Source organism: Camelus dromedarius, chromosome 11, assembly GCF_036321535.1.
Source record: "Camelus dromedarius isolate mCamDro1 chromosome 11, mCamDro1.pat, whole genome shotgun sequence".
Lineage (NCBI taxonomy): Eukaryota > Metazoa > Chordata > Mammalia > Artiodactyla > Camelidae > Camelus > Camelus dromedarius.
The window spans coordinates 53,886,679-53,908,027 of record NC_087446.1 but is presented as its reverse complement, the minus strand read 5'-3'; the positions used below and the strand labels follow the sequence as shown (position 1 = coordinate 53,908,027).

General features: G+C 50.9%; 2 protein-coding genes and 1 long non-coding RNA gene across 5 annotated transcripts; 1 reads left to right on the top strand and 2 right to left on the bottom strand.

Annotated features, from left to right (window-relative positions):
* Window positions 1-171: 171 nt before the first annotated feature.
* Window positions 172-7,074, bottom strand: GPD1 (glycerol-3-phosphate dehydrogenase 1). 2 transcript variants are annotated; one of them, XM_010989696.3, is made up of 8 exons: window positions 7,017-7,074; window positions 6,324-6,501; window positions 5,347-5,487; window positions 4,626-4,764; window positions 4,265-4,377; window positions 3,351-3,584; window positions 3,020-3,126; window positions 172-2,032 (listed from the first exon to the last, which is right to left on the bottom strand). In XM_010989696.3, exons 1-8 carry the CDS (start codon window positions 7,055-7,057, stop codon window positions 1,936-1,938), a joined length of 1,050 nt encoding a protein of 349 aa, XP_010987998.1. In that variant the 5' UTR covers window positions 7,058-7,074; the 3' UTR covers window positions 172-1,935. The 2 variants fall into 2 exon arrangements, with proteins under 2 accessions (XP_010987998.1, XP_010987999.1); XM_010989697.3 differs by having other exon boundaries at window positions 3,351-3,476.
* Window positions 1,960-8,888, top strand: LOC105097185 (uncharacterized). Its single transcript, XR_837908.3, has 2 exons — window positions 1,960-2,069; window positions 3,344-8,888. It is a non-coding gene; the product is annotated as an uncharacterized LOC105097185 (long non-coding RNA).
* A 1,048-nt stretch (window positions 8,889-9,936) lies between these two features.
* SMARCD1 (SWI/SNF related, matrix associated, actin dependent regulator of chromatin, subfamily d, member 1) lies at window positions 9,937-21,301 on the bottom strand. 2 transcript variants are annotated; one of them, XM_031462594.2, is made up of 13 exons: window positions 21,069-21,300; window positions 20,228-20,415; window positions 19,904-19,946; window positions 19,688-19,810; window positions 19,081-19,203; window positions 17,921-18,037; window positions 16,541-16,642; window positions 16,083-16,244; window positions 15,906-16,003; window positions 14,727-14,862; window positions 12,997-13,119; window positions 11,844-11,945; window positions 9,937-11,714 (listed from the first exon to the last, which is right to left on the bottom strand). In XM_031462594.2, the coding sequence occupies exons 1-13, from the start codon at window positions 21,243-21,245 to the stop codon at window positions 11,661-11,663; spliced, it is 1,548 nt and encodes a 515-aa protein (XP_031318454.2). In that variant the 5' UTR covers window positions 21,246-21,300; the 3' UTR covers window positions 9,937-11,660. The 2 variants fall into 2 exon arrangements, with proteins under 2 accessions (XP_031318454.2, XP_064347039.1); XM_064490969.1 differs by lacking the exon at window positions 19,081-19,203 and having other exon boundaries at window positions 10,002-11,714; window positions 21,069-21,301.
* Between the last annotated feature and the right edge of the window lie 48 nt (window positions 21,302-21,349).

The window sequence follows — 21,349 nt, the reverse complement described above, 5'->3', positions numbered from 1 at the left end:
CTGCGTGGGCACCCTAGCTAGGGGCCAAGAGTAGCTGGGATGATTAAGGAAGTACTTTTTTTTTTTTTTTTTTTGCCCCCATTTTTCCTACCGTATAAGTGAAAACAATATACATGCCATGACACAGCACAGCTTACGCATTGCCACAGGCACTCAGCTCCCTTCGCCAACTTGTTTCTGGAGAAACCACGCTTTATTGGGTATACAAGTAGGCCCTTTAGAAGGCCTCCCATTCAGTTAACTGTGGGGTAAACAAAAGCAGGCAAAGATTTTTAACTATCTAAGAGGGTCGCAGCTGCAGCCTTGGGAAAGGAGCTGTCTTTCTGCCCCAAATTTGACCTCCTGGGGAGTGTCAGAACCGGGGCCCAGCCAGATCTGGGGTGACTGTGCCCCTCACTCCCGCTGCCTGATCTAGACAGCTCTGGCCTTCACTGGTAAGACTTTTCAAGAGCTAGTGGCTGAGAGGAGCCTACCTCCCTGGTTTGTTGGGGAGTAAGGGAGGGTTAACGTAATGCCAGCCAGAGCCACAGTGTGCCAGGTGCTGCCACACAGGAAGCTGAGACCCTCTGTTGGACATGACAGGAGCCCTCGGGCACTATTTATAGCCAGGGGCCCAGGCTGCTGACCTGTGACATTCCCCTGCTGCCATTCCATCCTGCAGCAAGGCCAGTGCAAAGGACACTCCTCTCCCTCCTCCCCTTCCTGTTCTACCCTCACCCCAGGAGTAGGGAGGTTTGAATTTTTTATCTCCTCCATGAGTTTCCCAGTTCCTGAGGTGCTGTAGTGTCAATGCCTCATGAGAAGGCCTTCAGGTGACAAAGGAGAGCTGGCCTTGGAATGTCAGGACCACCAACATGGGGACCTGCTCACCCTCCCTTACCCAGTCTCTGGCCCCCGGGCCTCCAGATACTGGAGCTGGTTAGCTGGGGGTAGCTGAGAACTAGGTACAGGGTTTGGGAGGAGGTAAAGGGTGGATCCAAGATGTCCTGGGGAGATAGCAGCAGGAGGGACCCAGCTAACACCTCCCCCACATTGGACCTGTGAACAGAGGCAGAGCAAATACGAAGGTCACAGGGAGCAGTGATCTGAGCCTGCTATGAAAAGGTGTAGCTCTGTCAGCAGATTAAGTTCCTGCTCCCCAAACAGGGTGCTGGCAGGGAGGGTGAGAAAGGCTTGGAAAGGTCACACATGGGAGGAACTGGCAAAGAACTAGGTACCAGGAAGTTCCAGGGGAGAAGGACAAGCCCCAAGGCTGAGATGCCAGCGTGGCAGCAACTCTGGTGCCAGGGCAGCCCGAGGGAGGGGGAAAGGGGATGACCAGAGGTTTCTGGGGACACAGATGTTGCTAGGAGAAACTAGAAGGGTTTTTTTTTGAAATCTTTGTATTTTGTTAACAAACACTGAGATCCATTGATGCTGTGTGGGGCCTGGCAGAGGTCAGAGCAAAGGGGTCCCTGGGCCAATGTCAGCTCAAAATCCAGACCCCTACCTAGCAACCCCTTAGCACATCCTTCTTGCAGCTGAGATACTTCTTTAGCCACTTAACTGGGCTTGGGGACAGGATTCCTGGTCTATGTGAGGCAGCAGTGGGCAGCCCTTGCCATGCCTCCCTCTCCTTCCCCACTCTCCCTACACACCCAAAGCAGGCAGCACAGGGGCTTGATCCCTTCCAGGGGACAGGGAGAATGCCCCACGTCTGGAGAGGGACTAGGCAGCTCCATTTCTGGTGAGATGTGTTGGCAAGAGGCTGCAGGCTGATTGGTGCTTCAGGATCTCCAGGCAGGTAGTTGGGCCCACAGCGTCCTGTCCTCCAGTGAAAAGCTGAGAAGAGGGTGCATCGTGGGAAGTCTCAGAGATCCTGGTGACCAGGCACCCCAAGCTTCTCCCTGTCTCCACTGGGGTAAAGAAGCTGCCTGGCCTGGGCCCCGGCCCCGCTCACAAATGTTCTGGATGATTCTGCAGGTAGTGGATGAATTCACCCACTGGCTGATTCTCATAGCATGTCTTGTACACAGCCGTGAACAGAGGGAACCTAGAACGGGGAAGGACAGACCCAGCTTGACCTCCAGGTACACCCCCAGCCCATTCCACTCCCCATCCACCCCTAACCCTCCACTTCCTACTCTCCCACCTTTCAGATCAGGCAGACTCTGGCTCCCGGTTTCCAACTGCTGAGAATTTGAACTTCCTATCCCTAGGTTTTGGGGTCAGGTTTTTAATTGCCCTGCTCCCTATCATATTGAACTTGCGTGCATGATTCACTGGCATGAATTTTTTGTTCCAGTTGAGCAAGCCACTTAGCCTCTCTTGAGCCTCAGTATCATCAACTTTAAAAGGGGCCAATATAACAAAGCAGTGAAGAAGTGATTATTATGTGAAGGTGCTCAATAAATGCCGGTTTCCTTCTTTCCATCTTCTTGCCCGGGCTGCTCCCTTCACTAGGAGGGTTTACCCTGGCCAGCTGTGAGCTGATCTTCTGAACCTGTTTCATACTCTTATTCTACGATTCTTTCTCAGACTAACAGAGCTCTGCTCTGATCAGCCCATCACCCCCACTGTCTTTGTGCTCTGAAAAGGAGCACCTTGAAGCAGAGACTGTCCCCACACCTCAGCACCCAGGACAGGATTCAGGGCACAGAAGGGTTGGCCTTCGAGAGGGGGCTTAGGCTGGGGGTGATGGACAGAGAAGCGGAACAGTCAGAAGAGCTTATTTCTGCTGCCCCAGAGCTCCAACCCCCAGAGCAGAGGACAAGGAGGAGATGACAGAAGAGAGGCCTTGCAGAGGGGTCCAAACAATGTGGTATAAAGAGCACTAGACTGGAAAGAGTTCAAAGACAATGAACTAGCTGAGGGACAGTGGGCATACCAGGCTCCCTCCAAGTTTCGGCTCTGTCTGTAAACCTAAGGTAACATTTCCCTCTCTGCCCACTTCACAGATTGAGGAGGGTTCAGAAAGATGATGACCAGGGACAGCACTTCTGGCCATAGTTCCATCAGTGGGGCTGGGGCAGACACTTACTTGTCCACCAGGCCCTTTTGCTGGAGGATGTTGTGTAGCTCCCGGGCTGTCTGGGGCCCCTGCAGCTTCTGCCCATTCAGCATCTCTTTCTCTAGCTGCTCAATGGACTGTGAAGAAAACAGGACGGGCAGATGGAAATGGGAGATGAGGGCTGTCAGTGTGGGTTGGAGAGTCTGGGGCTCGGGTAGGAGGTGGGGCCTTAAGAGGAAAGAAAGGCTAGAAATGTTCACAACAATCTTAATGTTTGTGCTCAAGAGACGCCTCAAGCCAGACTCCTCTGCCTTGACACCTACAGGGCCCACCCTCTGTTCTCCATTTCCCCAGGGCCCACCTTTCCTGTTCGGGCGAAGGCCTCAGCCACCTTGCGGTTCCGCCCTCCGTAGCAGGTAGTGATGAGGTCAGCAACACCACAGCTCTCCAAGAAGGTGGCAGAGGACACAGGGCCGCTGCAGAAGAGCTTGGCGAAGGCGATCATCTCCATGAGCCCCAGTCGGATCACTGCCGCCTTGGTGTTGTCACCAAAGCCCAGCCCATCACAGAAGCCAGCCCCCACGGCCACTATGTTCTTTGGGGAGTGGAGTCACAGGTGAGAAAGGATCCCCTCCCAGAGGCCCCACTTGGAGCTCCCAGCACCTGCCTCATGCTCCATCCATCAGCCATGATATACCCACTGAATAAATGAAGTAAGCCGGGGGTGGCGCTCCTCAGCTGTTTCCACCTCTTGGCTTTCCCGCTTGCTGTGCTCCCTTCCTTTAGCCTGGGCTTGTGCTTCTTAGTTCCCTAACCCTGCCGTCTACTCTATCCTTGAATATCCTTGTTTAGCTGACCCTTACATCCATGACTATTCTGTTCTGTGTCTCTGATACCCATCCATAGCTCTGTCCAGGATCCAGCGTTCTGACCATCAGTCTAACCCGGTGTCCTGGACATCTTGTCTCCAATTAGCCTGGGTGCTCCCCCGAGGCATCTTCTCTTCCCCCTGGACCACCCCTTGGTGCCAGGAATTGGGATGTCCTACAAGGGGCTATAGGGGAAAGGAAGAAGGGAGCCCAATGTCTGGTGATAAGTAATCAGCAGGCCTGAGTGATCCTGGCCTTGCTTTTGCAGTTCTTCCCACTTGTATGGGACTTGGTGGGGAAGGGGAGCAACTGCCCAAGTAAGAGCGTGGTGTGCCTTGTATAGCTAAGCCGGGCCTTCTTTCAGGACCTTCTCCCCACCCCATAACGGCCTCTGTACCCCTCTCACCTTTAAGGCTCCACAGATCTCTACTGTATCCACCTCTTGCACCACTGTGATGCGGAAGTTGAGAGTCTGCATCAGTTCTTTTAGAAGCTGTCCCTGGGCCAGGTCCTTGCACCCTGAAGTGGGGAGGGGGTAAAGCTTTAAGCAGGGGTGGGGTGATCTTGACTCTTAATCCCACACCTGCCCTAAGCAGGACCTGCAGCCATTTCCCTAGGGGTGCCCCAGCCCTCCCTCACCTCTGACGCTTGGGTCTCCTTCCTTTGCTTGCCTTGAGAACATAGCTAAGTGGGTGGGGACTAGAGCATGGGGAGGGAATGTAACTGAAGTTGCATTATGTATGTGGGTGCGGGGTGGGGTGTCTCACCAATGGTTGTCTCACAGAACTTGTCATCAGCCACCTCGCTGGCAATGTTGGCCCCCATCAGCACGCTCATGGGGATGCCAAGGCGCTCCCCAATCACTTCAGAGATGAGCTTCAGCCCGCGGGGGCCCTCGTCTACCCCCTGGGCACAGGATGGAGCTCAGGCCAGGTGCCCTTTATCCCCAACTGACAGCTTCCCACCCAGAAATCCTACCCCTTCCTAATCCACTGTTCATAAGTGTCCCCCAAACGTCCTCCCCAATTCCAGCCTAGCCAAAGCTTGCTGTGAGGAAGGTAGGCAGCATGTGAAAACGAATCCATCTGAAAACTCCTTCTACAACCTACTTCTCCAAGGCATCCCCCCTACATCCCTAAACAGCCCACTCCTGAGTACCCCAAACCAACTCCCATCCCAGCCACTGCTCCAAACCAAATTCCCTTAACTCCTCAAACCAGTCCGCTTCTCATATCCCTCAGGCACCCCTTTTACACCTTGTAAACTCCCCAAGATATCTGCTTCTAAACCGATCTCTTACCTACCCCAACGAACCTCCCCTTCCCGATGGCCCCCAGCGTGTTTCTGAAGCCTTCCCAAAGCCAACTCCTCCCTTCACTCCAGAAAACTCCTGCCCTATTTCTGCTGTTTCCTTTTTGTCTCACTTCATCCACCTTGAGCCCCATAACAATTAGCTGCACCCCCATCCACACGATGTGTCCCTGGCACCTTAATAAGGGATATGCCAATGGCATCTGCCTTCAGGTGGCCCTTGAGTTGATCACAGATCTTCCCGATGAATTGATGGGGCACTACGAAGATCAGGATGTCAGCATCTGCTGCAGCCTGGACCACATCTGGGACAGCCACCTGTGGGGGTGACCAGTGCTCAAGGGCTTGACATACTTCATCTAGCCCCTGTGGAAGCCCATTCAGGAGATCTAGGAGCCAAAGAATGAGGCTACTAGGGGAGAAAGAAGGGCAGTTTGGGGGCTGAATCTGGAAGGGCTGAACTTGGAGGAATAAGACACTCTATTCCCTCCCCCTAGCCATCCTCCCCTCTAAGTTCCAGCTGTCCTGGGCTCTTAAGGACTCCTGGAAGCCTCCTCCCAGCACTCTCCTAGCCCTTGGCTGTGGGACAGTGAGAGAGGCCAAAGGAGGTCTGGGCTTGGCAGGAGGAACAGGCCAAGTGAGATTTCATCACCCTGCTCCTTATGGCCCCCAACTGGGAAGGGAGAGCCCCAGTTTTCCTATCTTCCGTGCTCCCCCTTTCCAGGTGGGGAGTAAACCACGTGGATTTGACCAAAGATCTTAAGTCCAAGGAGCAGCCTCCACATTTGCTAATAACCCAGTGAATGAGTAACAGGGTTAGAGCCTGAGGCAGGCACAACCCGGACCCCAAGTCTGGGAGCCAGAGAACCTGTCTTTGGTTGCCATGGAGACCAACTTCCTCATCCTCTCCCCTCCTTTTCCTGCTTGGGAGCCCATGGGATCGGGTAGAGATGCAAAGGGATGCACTCAGGTTCTCCTTAGTCCCAGAAAGTGCCTGGGGAGCAGTTTGGGGACTGTGCACAGGGGTGCCCTGTGCCTGAAGTAACCCTCTCGAGATGCTTCCCAAGTCCAGGTGGCACTTGAAATGGTCCCCTCCTGGCAGGAAGCTCCCCCTCCACTTCCCTCTCTCTTCCTTGCAGGGTGTTGGGGCTTACCACGTTGGCAGGCAGCTTGTGCCCTGGCAGGTACTTGACATTCTCATGCTGTGTGTTGATGATCTCTGTCAGCTTTCTACCCCCAACGTCTTCCTCAAACACCCACATGGTCACCCGTGGGTCAAAGCCTGCCAGCTGGGCTGCATTGCCACCCACAATCTTGGCGATGGCTGAGCCCCTGGCAGGAGGGGGAGCACAGACAGAGGAGTGGGAGCATGAGGGAGGAATGGTGGTAAGGGAGGGGACAGGGCTCCACCTGAGGATATCAGAGCAGCCACCAGATTTACCTGCCGCCTTCCCTGTCACCCCCTCTGTGACACTGTATCCCTAGTGACCCAGCAGTAGAAAGGAGACTCAGTCTACCTCACACTTTGCTGCTGGAGAAGGGGGCCAGCGTTCTGATCTCCCCACCGCCCCCAATCCCAAGCAGCTTTTCAGGCAGGGAACACTCTGGAGGCTCCCTTCCTGTGGCGAACAGGTGCAACTGCCCAAGAAGGCAAGGGCCAGGAGAGGTTTGGGCACCATCTGTCCTATGGGGGTAGGCACAGAAGACAGCAACAGGGGTGGAGCAGGAATCGGGGGCATTTCCTACCCACTATCTAACTCCTGTCCACCAAGCCTCCCTCCTATCCTCCTGGATACTCAGGGGAACCTCCCCTCCCTCCACCCACGGCCCCTGACAGCGCTGCTTACCAGTTGCCAGAGCCTACAATGCAGACTTTCTTGCCGGCCATGGTGCCGCTTCTCGCTTCTCTGCCTGAACTGCCGCTTCTCGCTTCTCTGCCTGAACTGCCGGCTGGGTGCCACTCTCCCTAGCTCCTCTGCCAACTGGGAGCATATAACCCCGACACACGTGGGTGCAGCCAAGCCCCGCCCTCCAGGGGAGGGTGGGGAGGCGGGGACCCAGGGAGCCGGGGAGAGTCTGGCAGAGCCAGGGAAAGGGGATAAAAGAGTGGAGACAGGTGGGGAACGGGAATGAGGCAGACCAGGCCCGGTTTTCCTCTTAGGTTCGCTAGCTGACAGTGCTGACGAGCTTCTTCCCTTGGCCCCAGCAATGGTCTCATTTTGAAGTCTGCCAAGAGCAAGCCCAGATAAGAAGCAAGTGACTGGTCCTCTTCACTCCTTTCTGTCCCCCAGCACTGGAACAAATTGTATTCAGTCCTAGCAGCAGATACAGGAAAGCTTTCTTTTTCAAATCGCCCTGCATATCCTCCCAGGACCCCCAAAACTGCTCTACAGGTTTGTCCTCTACAAGTGACAGGGAGCACCTGTGACTGGCCCCACACTAGCTCCACCGCAGTGCCATGGGTGAGTGAGGTGGGTGGGTGTGGGCCCACTCGACAAGATAAGACCACATAAGGGGTAACGGCCTCCTTTGGGGGCAATCCAGCCCAAGGATAAGAGACTCCAGGAGCCTGAGAAACAAGGTCCTCTCAGGGACTCACCAGTGGGCCTCCTCTCCTCAGAGGATCCCCATCTGAGTGTCTTCCAGGAAAGGAGGTTGGGAAAGGTCATTGTTAAGGGGCTCTGATGCCAAGTGGCCCCCAATTCTTTTGCAGACTCCAGGCTTAAGGATGAGGATAGGAGAGAAAAGAAGGCATCCCAGGTGGTCACTGTCCTTGACAGGCTTTGAGCTTCCTTCACCTCTTTCTCGGGTTTCCAAGCTACCACACTAGGGACTCCCTTAGGTTAGTGACTAGTTTGCAGAAGCCAAAAACTGGAAGGGAGGCAGGACTTGGGGCATCTGTGACCTCTGTGGAGATTTGTGGTCTCAGATGCTGTAATTGAGATTAACTGGGGTGTGTGATTTTGGGGGAAGGGAGGATGGAAAAAACACATTGAGCAATTCAGGGCTCCATGCTGCCCACAGCAATCTGTTGGACTAAGAGGGGAAGCTCTGGTTTCTAGGCTGATGTGGAGAGTTGGGCAAAGGCCCCTAACACTCCAGCTGTCTGAGAACCTTGGCCTAGAAGGCAGATACCACTGTGTGCTCACGTGCTGACCTCCTGGCTTGGCCGACTGCTGAGTGGGTGTTTCCATCCCCCTGGACTGCTGCTGGCCGGCAACAGTGATAAGTACTGGGCTGGAGGCAAATCTGTATGCAACCGCTGGGTAAGGGTAAGTCAAGATGGGGGAGAAATGGTTTTCTAAGTCCTAGGGACTGCCCAGGAAAAGCCCACCCCATTGTACTCCCATGGCCAGGGAGTTCCCATAGGGGGACATACATGAAATCAGCAGTTCATTGTTTCTCTTAGGAACAAAACTGTGCCTACCACAAAGCCAGCCTCCCACAGATCACTGTCATTGCACTGGCACTGTGACAAAGGCACCAGTGCCAGGCTGCCAGCTGGGAGCACTGATTATGGGAGATGGAAAAAGAATGCTTCTGTCCCTGGCACGTATGTCCATGGCACCCAAAGAATGGATGTTTATGCGTAAGATAATCGCTTGTTTTTGCCTAAATGCTTCCATCTCTTATTTTGCCCTACAATCATTTTAAGTAGTATGGAGACAAAGAATTTGTTCATTTATATAGGAATAAAGAGTGTGCAGAGAGATTCAGAATCGGCTTGTCAGAGGAAGTTATCTGTACCGCTAGAGCTCTTTTTCCCAAGAGCAAACTGTAGATTATTTGCTTGAAATTAATAATGGTTCATCAGCCATTCATTACACATGTAATTAGCCTGGGTAAAAACAGATGCCATTTCAACGTCCTTGACATCAATTTTTTCCACTCCAAGTTATCACCCCCACACACTCTTCTGTTTTCCCTACTGAAGTCTGATAAACCCCCAAGTCCAATTGGGAACAGTGGTTGTATCCTCGGTGGGCCTGACTACATACAGGCAACACTTGAGTGTCTCATCCATGGAGGCAAAGGGTAATTTTTTTAACTACAGCTTTGGAATGTGGTTGCCCTTATCCCATGTTCTAAACTCCCTTTGCGGGTAGAATCACACTAGATAACAGCACAAATGAGAACAGTGAAGAGCCACCACCTGGCAGGCATATTGGAACGAGAGCCGAATTTCATGCTTCTGCTAATGGGAATCAATCATGAGGAAAATCTTCCCAACTCTGTCGACGAGGGGTTGGCTTATGAGGATGACGGCACAGCACTTCCATGCTGGCCTTAAGGAAGGTAATCTTACTCAGGGTGGAGAAGGTGGCAGGTACGGAGAACACAAATGTCTTCAACCCGGACCCATATGTAGATAGGAGCCCTGAGAACTCCTCTAGAACCAGAGGCTCCAGTTCGTCAAGCCTAAGGGATCACGGCACCCAATGACACTGCACGCAAGGCAGCAGGTGCCCTGGGGGGCTCAGAAGGACAAGGGAGAAGATGGCAGTGCCATTGTCTTGTTAGAACCGTCCTTCACAGGAATTGAGGACAGGACTCTAAGATCCAGTGGCAAATAATCCCAACTGCAACCTGCACCTAGCCTGCCTGGACCACTGGGGCTGACAGAACAAGCTCTAAGGTGAGAACCTGAGGTCCACAAGGTAGAAACCTTGTTTTCCACCATATCCCCAGTGCCTAGAACCACAGCTGGCACACAGCAGGTGCTCAATAAATACCTGTCAAATAAAATGAACAAACACCATGAGCATGGCTAATGGTATTGGAGGAGGAAGCTCAAGGAAGAGCTCTCCCTCAGTAGGTAGGGGAACCCATCCTTCAGAAGATTCTTTTATTAAAACTGGGTGACACTGGTAAGGGGACAGTACAAAAAAAATTTTGGTCCATGAAAAAAACATAATAATTCAGTTAATAAAAACAGTTATCTTCAACAGGGGCACTGTGTAGGAGTGCTGAGCTTCCTTCGCGTGGTTCCAGCCCCAAGGACAGAGGTCGTTCAGTGTCACTGTGGGGAGAACCTTTCAAGGGAGGGGTGGGATAATGACAGGAAGGGGAAGACGGGGAGACAATTCTGCTGTCCCCGGCATAGAACAGGCAGGGACATGGGGCTGGGGGAGGTGCTCGCAGGAGCCTGAGGAGGAGGTGGGGAAGCAGGGGCTTTGTCAGTTCTGTGGGTTTAGAGCCCGTGCTGAACGGAAATCCCCCTCTGTGCCCAGCTGTCTCCCACCCTGCTGTGTTGAGTCTGCGAGCCTGGGATATGCTAACTCGGAGGTGATACAACCTGGAAAAAGAATTTGAGGCTCTCCTGGAAAGATGCAAAACCATCTCAGTTCCAAGGGGCCAAGATCACAAGGTCCTGCTGCTACCCTGAGGGGCCTGAAGCTTTGAGGGCAGGGGCTGGGGAGTCACAATCCTATGAGGCAGGGAGAGGGAAGAGTCACAAACCCAACTCAGAGCTATTCTCCAGCCCTAGGCGCTTTCACTCCTCAGTGCCCTGGAAGTCACCAGTGGGTGTCAACCGGGCAGACAAGGGACAGGAAGACAGGGATGGCCCAGGGCTTTTACCCGTTTGATTTTAGGCCTGTTTCTCCATGAAAGGATGGGGGAGACAGGGTGGAGTGAATGAGTAAGTCACACCTCCAAGCAACAGCAGGAAGGAACAGCCTCTGCTGGCAATAACAGTACCCTAGGTGAGACCCCTGGGGCTCTGACAGGGAAAGGCAAGACTCCCCCACCCAAATGCCCTGGATTAGGACAGAAAGGAGGGAATCCTAAAAACAGCAGCTACAGGGAGTGTGCTGGGAGGGGGCAATAGTAAAAGAACAAACTCCAATACTGACATGGACCCCCTATGAGGGAGTAAGAGAAGCACTGAGACGGCAGCCCAACCCAGAGGGCCGCGGACTGACCTGGGGCTCAGTGGAGCCCAAGAGCCAGGGTTCCTTTAGTGCTAGAGGGCAACAAGTGAAGGGAGAGTTTGCTCCAAACCTGTGGACGGAAGGAAGGAAATTGGATTCTTTTATCAGGAGAGCCAAGATCAACTAGCTTATAGAGTGCCCCCAGGCCTGAGTCTCAGAGAAGGGGCTAAAGCTCCCAACTCCTGGGTCTCTGAAGGGCAGGATCAGTGTAGCCGGTCCCCTTGAAGACCACTTGGCCTTAGGCCCAATCCATTCAATGCACTGATTACCACTACAGGTTCTCACTCTAATACTATCTAGAGGTCCTATGCAGACCAGGGGAAGGTAGAGGCACATGGGAACTTTGTGGGGCAAAGGGAAGCTAGGGGTAGGAAGGGATGGGGTGGGGGAAGAGAGTAACAGGTGTCATGTGAGACCCTCTTCACTCTGCTGTTGTCCTAGAACCAACAGCATCCCCTGGAAGGCCCCAAGCAAGATCAAGGCAGGTGCTATGAGGCAGGCAGCACAGGGCCCAAATAAAGAAATCGGTGCAGCCAAATCAGGCCTGTTGGAGAGGCCCTATGTATTTCGGATTCCCAGGGCTTGCTCTAATTCTTGTCGTCTCTGCTGCACCTAAGGAGAAAATAGTGGAGGGAGTGGAAGATGAGACAAACCAGAAGTTGGTACCTAATACCACTGACCCCATCAGGGTGCAGACCCCTCGCCTTCTGTCAGTTTCTCCAGTGCACCCCAGGTGCCTACCTTGGAGTAGAAGTAACGGCACACGGCCTCCTGTGCCCAAGGCTGGAAGTAGAACTCAGCTCGGCGCTCTTCCTCTGGGTTACCCACAACATCAGTCATGGTCTGCGGGAGATGGGAGGGAGAATAGAGGACAACAAACTCGTTTCCTTCCTTGTCATCTAGTATGGATTGAATTGTATCCCCCCAAAAAGATGTTCAAATCCTAACCCCCTAGTACCTGTGAATGTGACCTTATTTGCAAATAGAGTCTCTGTAGATGATCAAGTTAAGATGAGGTCATGAGGGTGGGCCTAATCCAGTATGACTGGTGTCCTTATAAAGGGAGGAAACTTGACACAGAGACAGGCATGCATAGAGGGAAGACGATGTGAAGACACATGGAGAGCACCATCTGCAAACTAAGGAATGCCTGAGGCTACCACAAGCTAGGAGAGAGGCCTGGAATAGATGCTCCCTTCCAGCCCTCAGAAGGAACAAAACCCTGCTGACACCTTGATTTCAGACTCCTAGCCTCTAGCACTGTGAGACAACACACTTCTGTGTATTTAAGCCACCCAGCTTGTGTACTTTACTATGGCAGCCCTAGCAAACCACTAATACAACACCCACAGTCACCCCTGCTGTGAACAAGTCATTGCCCTGCCCAGGGCTCCTTTTTGGCACTCCTTGTCCCTTGCTCCTCTGCTCTAACTGTAGTCACAGCCACCACAGCATAGGCAAGAACTGAGGGCACATCACACACATTCTGTGCTCATTCATCCCTTCCTGCCTGAGCTTATGGTGTTCTCTCTCTGGGACAGATCTCAAATCCCAAATTCTCCATGAAGCCTTCCCCAGCTATCCTAGCCTCGTCCATCTCCCTTTTTGGTACTGTTGGTACCGGTGAGCTCCAACAATGCTGCTTTGAAAGCGGAGATCAAGTTTTCCGCTCTGTATCTCCTATAGTGCAGTGCATAATGACAGCACGTAGTAAGTACTACATAAATACTCGATGGGTCCACCTCCATTCCTCTATTGTAAAATGGACCCTGGAACACGCTAAAGAAAGTCTGGTCCCTCACTTCCCCCAGCTCTTCTACCAGATGGTACAGCAATAATGCAAATGTGTGCCTCATGGACCTGAGACCCTCTGCACCTGTCCCAGGTTCTTTACCTTGAGGTCCCGACACTGGGACTGAAGCCAGTCGTTGATGAAACCCTGAGGGTCTCTGGCAAAGCTCAGCATGAACTCCCGCTGGGTCTTCAGCTGATTGATAGTTTCTATTGTCTCATGGATCTGAAAGGAAGAAGGAAGCCCACAACATGTTTACACTGAGGAAATACAAAGTTAAGTGGCAGACAGTGTCTGACATCCCCTTGTGCTGCTCCCAGCCTAGGAACAGAGTGTGGCCCAGAAACGGCACGGGGCCCAGAGCCCCACCAGCTCCAGCACTCAGTGTCTGTTCAGCAGGGAGCGTGTACTGTCTCTATCCACCCCACGTGAGGGAAGTTTTCCTTTTAGTCTCCACAATGTCCATTATGGGTGAAGCTACAAGGTAAATGTTTAACCCACAGCAGAAATGGGTCCCAAAACACCATCCGGTAGAAAAGAAGTGATACCAAGGGCTGTCTCCAAACCTGTAGGTTTTGTTCTCTACCCACTTCTCATTCTGCACACTCTTCCTGGTGATTTCATCTACTTGCATGTCTTCCATTACCAATGACAGGGGAATAAGCCCCCAATCTGCAGACCAGAGTCAATCTTCTAAACTCCAATCCAACTGCTTGACATCCCAAGGTACCTTAAACTCTCTGAAACTAAATTCACTATCTTGCCCCAACACTTAACTTCTCCTGTTCCCAGTCTGAATGACTATGACTGCACCCCAGCTGAACCCTGGGAGTTGGCATGCCTCCTTCTCCCCCACACTTCACCCCACCATCTCCATCAGGTGTCTAACCCCTTCAGTCCCACTTCAACACCTCTCAGATCTACTGACTCATTTCCACCCTCACTGTCAGAACCGGGAGTCTAGGCCCTCAATATTACCTCACAGGCATTATCATTGCACCAGCCACCTAAGAGGGCTTCCAGCCTCCAGATCTGCCCCTCTCACAATTCAGTCTCCATCTTCCCGCCAGTGATCATTCAAAATGCAAACAGCACTAGGCCCTCCAGTTTTCAGGACAAAGTATAAACCAGTTTTCCCTGCATCAAAGCTTCTTCATGACTAGGTTCCTGCTTTCCTATCTGGTCTGTTTTCCTCAACTTCCCATCCCCAGCACCTTGAGCTGTATCCAACACGTTAAACAGAGTGTACTTCTTGAACATGCCAGGCTCTCTGTTTATCTTTGGACCTTTACATACCCTGCTCTCTTCATCTGGAATGTCCTCTGCCTCCCATGCCCCTAAGCACCATCATCCTTTCTTCCTCTTTTATTGACTCCACATTATCCTTCAAGATTTAGTTGGGGCATCAACTCTCGCAGGAAAGCCTCCCTGTTCTCCTTTGTGTTCCCAGAGCCTTTTGGTCCTTACTTGCAGCGACTACGTCCAATAATGTTAACAATAACAATCCTAGCACTAGAAGCAGCAGCTGCCATTTGTTTCTATGTACCAGATACGATGTCACGTCTTCACATATGTTGTCTCATTTAATCCTCCTAACAACCTTATAAAGTATCATGGTCTGTATTTCACAGATCAGAACTGAGGCTCAACGCCATCTAAAGGTATAGGCAAGAATGAGAACTCGTGTGTGTCTGGCTCCAGCCAGCACCAAGCACAGTGCCTAGCATATACTGGGTGGCAATACATTTTGACTGAATATCAAGAACCAGAAATAGCCGAGAAGCTGTGATGGAGGGCTAGTAGCACCCAACTACCCAGGGCATGGGCCCTACCTTGTTGTCTAGAGTAGCAATCTCCTGCTGGCTGGCAGTAGACAGCAGGAAAGAATTCATCTGGGTCTTCAAAGTATCATCCACTTCCACATCAATGTCATAACAAGCTGTCTTTTTCTGATCATTCGGGTCAACACTAGGGAGGAAACCAAAGGGGCCTGGTAAAGGGCTTGTCCCCTAAGACCTATTACCCACGGTCAAAAAGATGGTCCAAGATTGAAAGGGAAGGGGTTGACTACAAAGGGGCACAAGAGAATTGTTAGGTGTGGCAGAAATGTTCTGTACCTTCCTTGTGGTGGTAGCTATAGGATTTATATGTATGCCAAAAAACATCAAACTACACCGTAAACTGGTGTGATATATTGCATGTAAACCTCAATAAAGTTGATTTTTTAAAAACTCAATGGTAAAAATTCAAATGGTACAAAAGCCATCCAGTGTAAGTCAGTTTCTCCCTCCCCAAAGAAACCACTGTTACAGTAGCTTGTATATTTCCCCCTATAAAACCAAAACTGACCCTGAAAATAAATTCAAATCCAACACATAACACACAAAATAAAGTAAAAGTGGCCTGACTTTAAGCACAAGAATAGAGGACAAACTAGCTTCTATTGACCTAATGTACAGATTGTAGGAGTTACTACTGGCTGAGTGATGGTTCAGGGTCTAATGAAAGGCCTCTATTGGAATTAATGTGGAGTAAGGGAAAGAAAGCAGAGACTATAACCAGCCAAAAGACATGCTGCTTTGAGGAGAAAGCACCTTCCTTCACTCCGTATCTGCCTAGAGATGCCTTGCTCATCCATCTTCTGAACAAAAAAGCAGATGGAGGTAATGGAGATGGAGTCTCAAATTGGAATGTCCTACCACCCAGAGAAGAGATGTTAGCTCATCAGTGATGAGCTGGTAAATGATAGTATTTCCACCATACAGACACAATAGATGTAAGTAATCTCCAAAACACAAACACTAGTAAACGATAATAAAGTACTTCAGAAATGAATTTTTGAATATACATTACCCTCTTTTAATATACTGCATTGAATTGCAAGTTTATATAGTTTAATTTTAAATAACCACTGTGTTTAACAACCTGCTTGCAAAATTACTGGAAGTTTGAGACTTGTGCACTGGTACCAGCCGGCTCAGCACACCTCTGCCTCCCATGCACGTGCTCACCTGATGACATGATTGATGATGATGGGCTCTGGAGGCATAAGCAAGGCGTGGAGCCGTTGGGGGATCTCTGAAAACTTCATACGTTGAGACTCAAAGATCTGTGGGAAAGAGGAGAAGCAGCTAAGAGCACAACTAGTGCTCCAGTGGACTCTAGCAAAAGATGGGTCCTTTTCTTACCTGCTGGAGGTACTTGTCACAGATGACAAACTCCCGCTCATGTGGGTCCTGGAGCTTATGTGTCTTAATATATTGCCACAGTGCTTGGATGATCACTGGACGGGTCTGGGTGTGGATGCCCAGGAGCCGAGCCAGACGAGGGTCTAATTTAAACTGAGGGGGCTGTGGAGAACCAGAGTATGGAGATGAAGCAGCGAGCTGGGTCTATGTGCATTATGAGGTGCTTAGCATGGCCATACACTCAAGCCATTCAACAAGCATTAATGCTGTGCGTTTTCTGGGGCAGAAAAACACTAAGCAGAACTCAAAGGTCACTAAGACCCTATTCCTGTATTTAGGGAGCTGATAGTCTGGTGACAAATTCTCCACAACTAGACTTAAACCTTTATGTGTCAGACTGCGGATGGGATGTGGCTGTGAAAGCTGGGCCCCCCTCCCCTCACATCAGCACAGAATACCTGGTAATCCAGCATCAGTAGGACAGTACACCGCACATTCACGTCTCCTGGTCGTTTCACCTGGAAGCCATCCGTCTCCTGGGTAGTGGCGGTCCTGTGCCACTACAGAGAGGAAGATGTCAGGGGGTGCTCTCCCAGAGAGCTGGGGTGGGAGGGAAGAGCTTCTGTAATGACTGAATATTCAACTTTGATTACTGAGGCTACTGGAGAAGAGCAACAGCATGAGACATTTTTAAAAAAAAGCATGACTTTGGGATGCCTGTCTCTAAGTAGAAACCTTTTAATTCTGACTGCTCAGGGCCACATTTAAATTAGCCTGAATTTTCGGTGATAATTTTAGCCACAAAATGGATAAATATACACACACATAGTAAAAAAACGTAGCTATCATTTATGGAGTACTTCCTACATGCGAGAGTATTCTAAGACATTTACTTGGATTATCATATTTAATCCCCACAAAATCCTTATGAGACAGGCACGATTAAAGCTATTTTATGGATGAGAAAACTAACGTTTAAAAGAGTGAAGTAAGTCACCTAAGGTCACCAGTAAATAAGTGGTGGAGCTGAGATCTGAGCTCTGGTGTGTCGGATTCTACAGTCCATTCTTAGCCACTATGCTCTACTGTTATAAAGTTAATTTAAATGTATTTACAAATTTCTATTGATTCTATGACTTACTTCCTTTATTAGATGGTAAAGACCTTCCCATGTCTCTTAGTGGTTGAGGTTAGGGGGCTGCAGCTACACTGGCCAAGAAAGGAGCAGGTTAAGTTCACTTGGAGTGCTGGGCTGTCTCATTCTGGTTTTGACTGTATCCCAAAGAACATTGTTGCTAACATGGTCTTCAGAACACTGTGTCATTAAGCATTATAATAAAGGATTTTTGGTGATTTGGAATGTGAATCTAAATAAGGCAGGGGCCAAAAGCAAGTCCCAGATCTATAAAAGTAGCCTTGGCAAGGACTAGAACCCTATTCGTTAACCCCCTTAATCACAGCACCTGCTACCAGGAAAAAGGATAAATGGTGTGTAGATAACTAATGGTGGATAACACCATCATTAATACGATGCAGAGATGGCCTGGTATATATAAGAGGCTTCCATTAGAATTCCCCTTGAAAAGGGGGCAGTAACCAGGACAGTAACATTAAGAAGGAGGGACAAGTCAGATTGTAAGAGCTCTTGGGTCCAAACAGTACCAGAACTAAACAGCTAATGCCACCTGGAGGCCAGTGTGCAAACTGCGAAGGTAGTATCATACACCTGGGGTCAACTTTTATTTGTATCTCCTCTTCTCCCTAGACATTAATGTTTAGCTCCCAAGTCTATCACCCTCCAGTCATAGAGTTAAAGCCTAGAGGACAGAACTACTCACTTCTACCAGATGGTTGTCTGGCCCATACAGGTCTTTGTCCAGTTCAATCACCAAAGACTTAAAAAAAGAAGAGAACTTCCTCTTTTGTTTGGTGGCATCATATTTGGACAAGGCTGACTAGAGGAGAGAGAGGAGAGATCATGTTAGAAAAGGCTAGAAGAAATTCCCCAAGACAGAGTCCCATAAAAAAGGAACCCACAAAAACAATGGGGAAAAAACTCAAAAATGTTCTGAATGTCTCTTAGGACATGGCAAGGTATATGTCTGTGGATATTAAACAAGTCATAGAAGCAACAATCCTGAAGAAGCAGCCTGTAACTCGTACAGGGTCACTGACTCACCTACCTCTTTTTCCCAAAGGGAAATGAGACAAGTTAAGCCAAACCATTGCACATAATAAAGCGAGTCTGAACGGAGAAAAGTCTGACTCTAGAGGGGAAATGAATCACAGGCAGTAAGCAGCCAGAACAAAAACAGCTTTATTTGGATAAAACGACACCACTGGCAGATCGACTGGACCTATACAGAGAAGAAGGAGGCTCTGACACTGAGCCCTGGTTCTCCTCAGAAATGCATTCATACCAGATTGCCTGTGAACAGCTGAAAATAGAGAGCCAGAGAGTCTAAGGGAATGGCAGGTAAGCTTCCCCAAGGAGCTTCTGGGGTGGGAAGTTTGGGGACTATCCCGTCAGCTGATGTTCCCCATGAAGCAACAAAGAGCCTGCCAGAGAAACCTATCCCACTCAAACTGTGAGATGTCTCCAACAGAAGCTGGGAAGATGGAGATGCCACAGCGGAAACCAAAGACCTCAAGGACTCAGAGAGGAAAGGCCTCAAATGCTAAATGCAAACTCACTTGGTTAAAAAAAGCCCCGAACTGAATAACCTGCAGATACTGCTAAATCCAATGGCTAGCAGCATCAGGAGAGAGGTAAACAACAAATCAAATCCCAGGACAATAAGGTTCTCGATATGATACCACAGTGAGGGCCAAGCTGTGGGAGCCAAACACAAAGAACCATTGTCATTCAGTGCAGGGAATACAGTGACCCTCTCCCTGCTGTTCCCAACAGGAGCGGTAAGCACAGCCAACCAGACAATACTGCTTGTTCCCAGCAGCTCCCACCCTAGACGCCCACCACAGTGGACCCTGAACTCACATCCTCCAGGAGCCGTCCTTCTACCCGAAGCTCCCAGGAAGCCACCGTCCCTTCCCCATCCTCGGCATCTGACTTAGCCGGATTGAAAGTGTTAGAAATGAAAATTCGCAGCTTCCGTTTTTGCTGAGGAAGGCAGAAACAGGATGGATAGTGAGGCTTCAGTGGTTTGATGTTGAAGACAAGGGTCTCCCCAAACCCGAAAATGACTCCTAACAGACTGGTTTACTGTGTACCAAGTCCCTCGGGTGGGTGGATGGAGATTCCATCTCGAAGAGGAGTACAGGCCCTCAACCTGAGTACAAGCACATACACTGGGATGCCAGGTGGACAAAGTCATGCAAAGTGCCAAGTTCCCAAGGTGGCAGAGCAGTTTCAGCAAAAATACCAACAGGGTATTATTTCTGGTGCAAGAAATAGCAAAAGCCCCTCCCCCTTTGCTGTTCTGTTCTTATGCTTCTAATGTAATTCTCAGTTTGTAGGCGGAAGGGAGAGATATAATTTAAATGCCAAGGAGAGCTGTGCTACGCCTTTGATTTCTCATCCTAAGCCTGCTGAAGGTTCCCGAGTCGTCTCCTTTGGCTCTCTGCCTAGCACTCTCCTTCATTACCTTGATGGGACGTTTCAAGGCCTCCTGGATATCTAGCCGTTTCCTCATGATAGTCTGGTCCAGTTTCCTTTCAAAAGCCAAGAGATCCATATAGGCCTGGGATTCTGGTACCAGTTCACGAATCTTAGGAACAGAAAGATACCATTGGGATCTAGAGCTAACCGTCCCTATTCTCAAACTCATCACACCTCAAGAAGACCTACAGCCTGGACTCACCCTTTGAGGTAGAATTTTGTCAGCCATCTTCTTTTTCTTTGCACTGTTTGGAACAAATACTGTTATCAGGTTGGGATGGAACTAGCCAGAACATGAAGACAGGCTGTCAGCACCTCCACTTATGGTAAATACGTGAAGGAACTGCAAATCTTCTGTCAAGTTAAAGACATCCCCCCACCCCCACCCCCACCAAACACGAAGCATTCTCAAGAATGAGACTGTCTGCTGACACAGCACCACCACTTCTCGGTTCAGGTATTCCCACCACCTGTGTTCTCACAGGCTTCTCCCTCCCTTCCTCCCTCCACCCTGAGGTCATCTTACTTGTGGTTCCGATTTTGGACCGCCTGCTGCTGGACCTGCTGGATCTGCTGAGGTGCAGGTCTCTTGCGGGACTGGTCCATCCCTGACTGGGCTAGGCCAGGTCGGACTGAAGGGTTCCCCCCATAGCCAGGGGGTCCCATGGAAGGTCCCTGAGGTGTCATTCGGCTGCCTGGTAGCATACCTGGTCTCTACAGAGAGGAGAGGACCCTGAGATGTCATGGCTTTCCCTACGTACCCCGCCACAAAAGGGGAAGTGGGAGATGCCTGAGTTTTCTGAAAGAAACAAGGCTGGGGCGTGGGGTGGAGCACAATAGTGAGGTGGGAGGAGAGCCCTCTGCCCTCTGCCTCTTTGAAATATAGTTAACTGGAGCTTCCTCTGCTCCAGTCGTGACCCCACAGGAGAATACAGCCTAAGAGCTAAGAAACAGCCAGACTGCACTCAAATTCTCTCCAGCCTATTTTGGATGACACATCGGACATCTCCTCTAGTCCCATATTTACTGAGATAGAACTGCCAGCTACTATCTCCTTAGAAGCTGACCTCAATTTGCCAGCTACACTTTCTGTGTTCCTCTGGGCAATGAAGCCTAAGCCCTTTTGCACTCAAGCCCTCACAGGCCCATCCGTGGCCCCACTTCGTCCACGCTGATTCTACACCCTGACTTTCCAAGGAAACAATATCCCTAAGAGCAGGTGGGGATGCTAATTGCCTCCCCGCCCCAACTCAGGGCCCGAATCCCGCAAGGGGAGTCCCTCCTACTCCTCCCCCCACCCTTGTCACTCCTAGGCCCCCGCTCAGCCCCGCCCCCGGCCCGCGCGCCCCTCCTCCTGCCCCACTCACCGGATAGGCCGCTCCGGGCATCGGGGAGCGGTATAGCCCTTGACCCGGCGCCGGACCCATTCGCACGGGAGGCCCTGGAGTCCCGCCTGGGCCCAGGGCAGCCGCCGCGCCCGCCCCTCCTGAGGCTCCGGCGCCGCCGCTCGGAGCCACAGACTGGAAACCCGCCCGGGCCGCCATCTTTCCCGGAGCCGCTGCTGCAGCCGCACAAAGAACCGGAACCGGAACTCCCCCCGCCCCCCGCGCGCCCCCCACGCGCCCCCAAGCGCTCGCCTGTCCGCCCG

Bases quoted from the DNA above. Each gene is read 5' to 3' on its own strand.
- GPD1 (XM_010989696.3), bottom strand. From the start codon at position 7,057: ATGGCCGGCAAGAAAGTCTGCATTGTAGGCTCTGGCAACTG. The intron at 5,488-6,323 runs GTAAGCCCCAAC...TCACCCCCACAG, and splicing joins ACAAGCTGCCTGCCAACGTG to GTGGCTGTCCCAGATGTGGT. The intron at 4,378-4,625 runs GTGAGACACCCC...TCCCCACTTCAG, and splicing joins GTTCTGTGAGACAACCATTG to GGTGCAAGGACCTGGCCCAG.
- SMARCD1 (XM_031462594.2), bottom strand. From the start codon at position 21,245: ATGGCGGCCCGGGCGGGTTTCCAGTCTGTGGCTCCGAGCGGCGGCGCC. The intron at 18,038-19,080 runs GTGAGTTCAGGG...TCTCTCCTCTAG, and splicing joins AAGGACGGCTCCTGGAGGAT to TCAGCCTTGTCCAAATATGA. The intron at 16,643-17,920 runs GTGAGTAGTTCT...TCCTCTCTGTAG, and splicing joins CAGACAACCATCTGGTAGAA to TGGCACAGGACCGCCACTAC.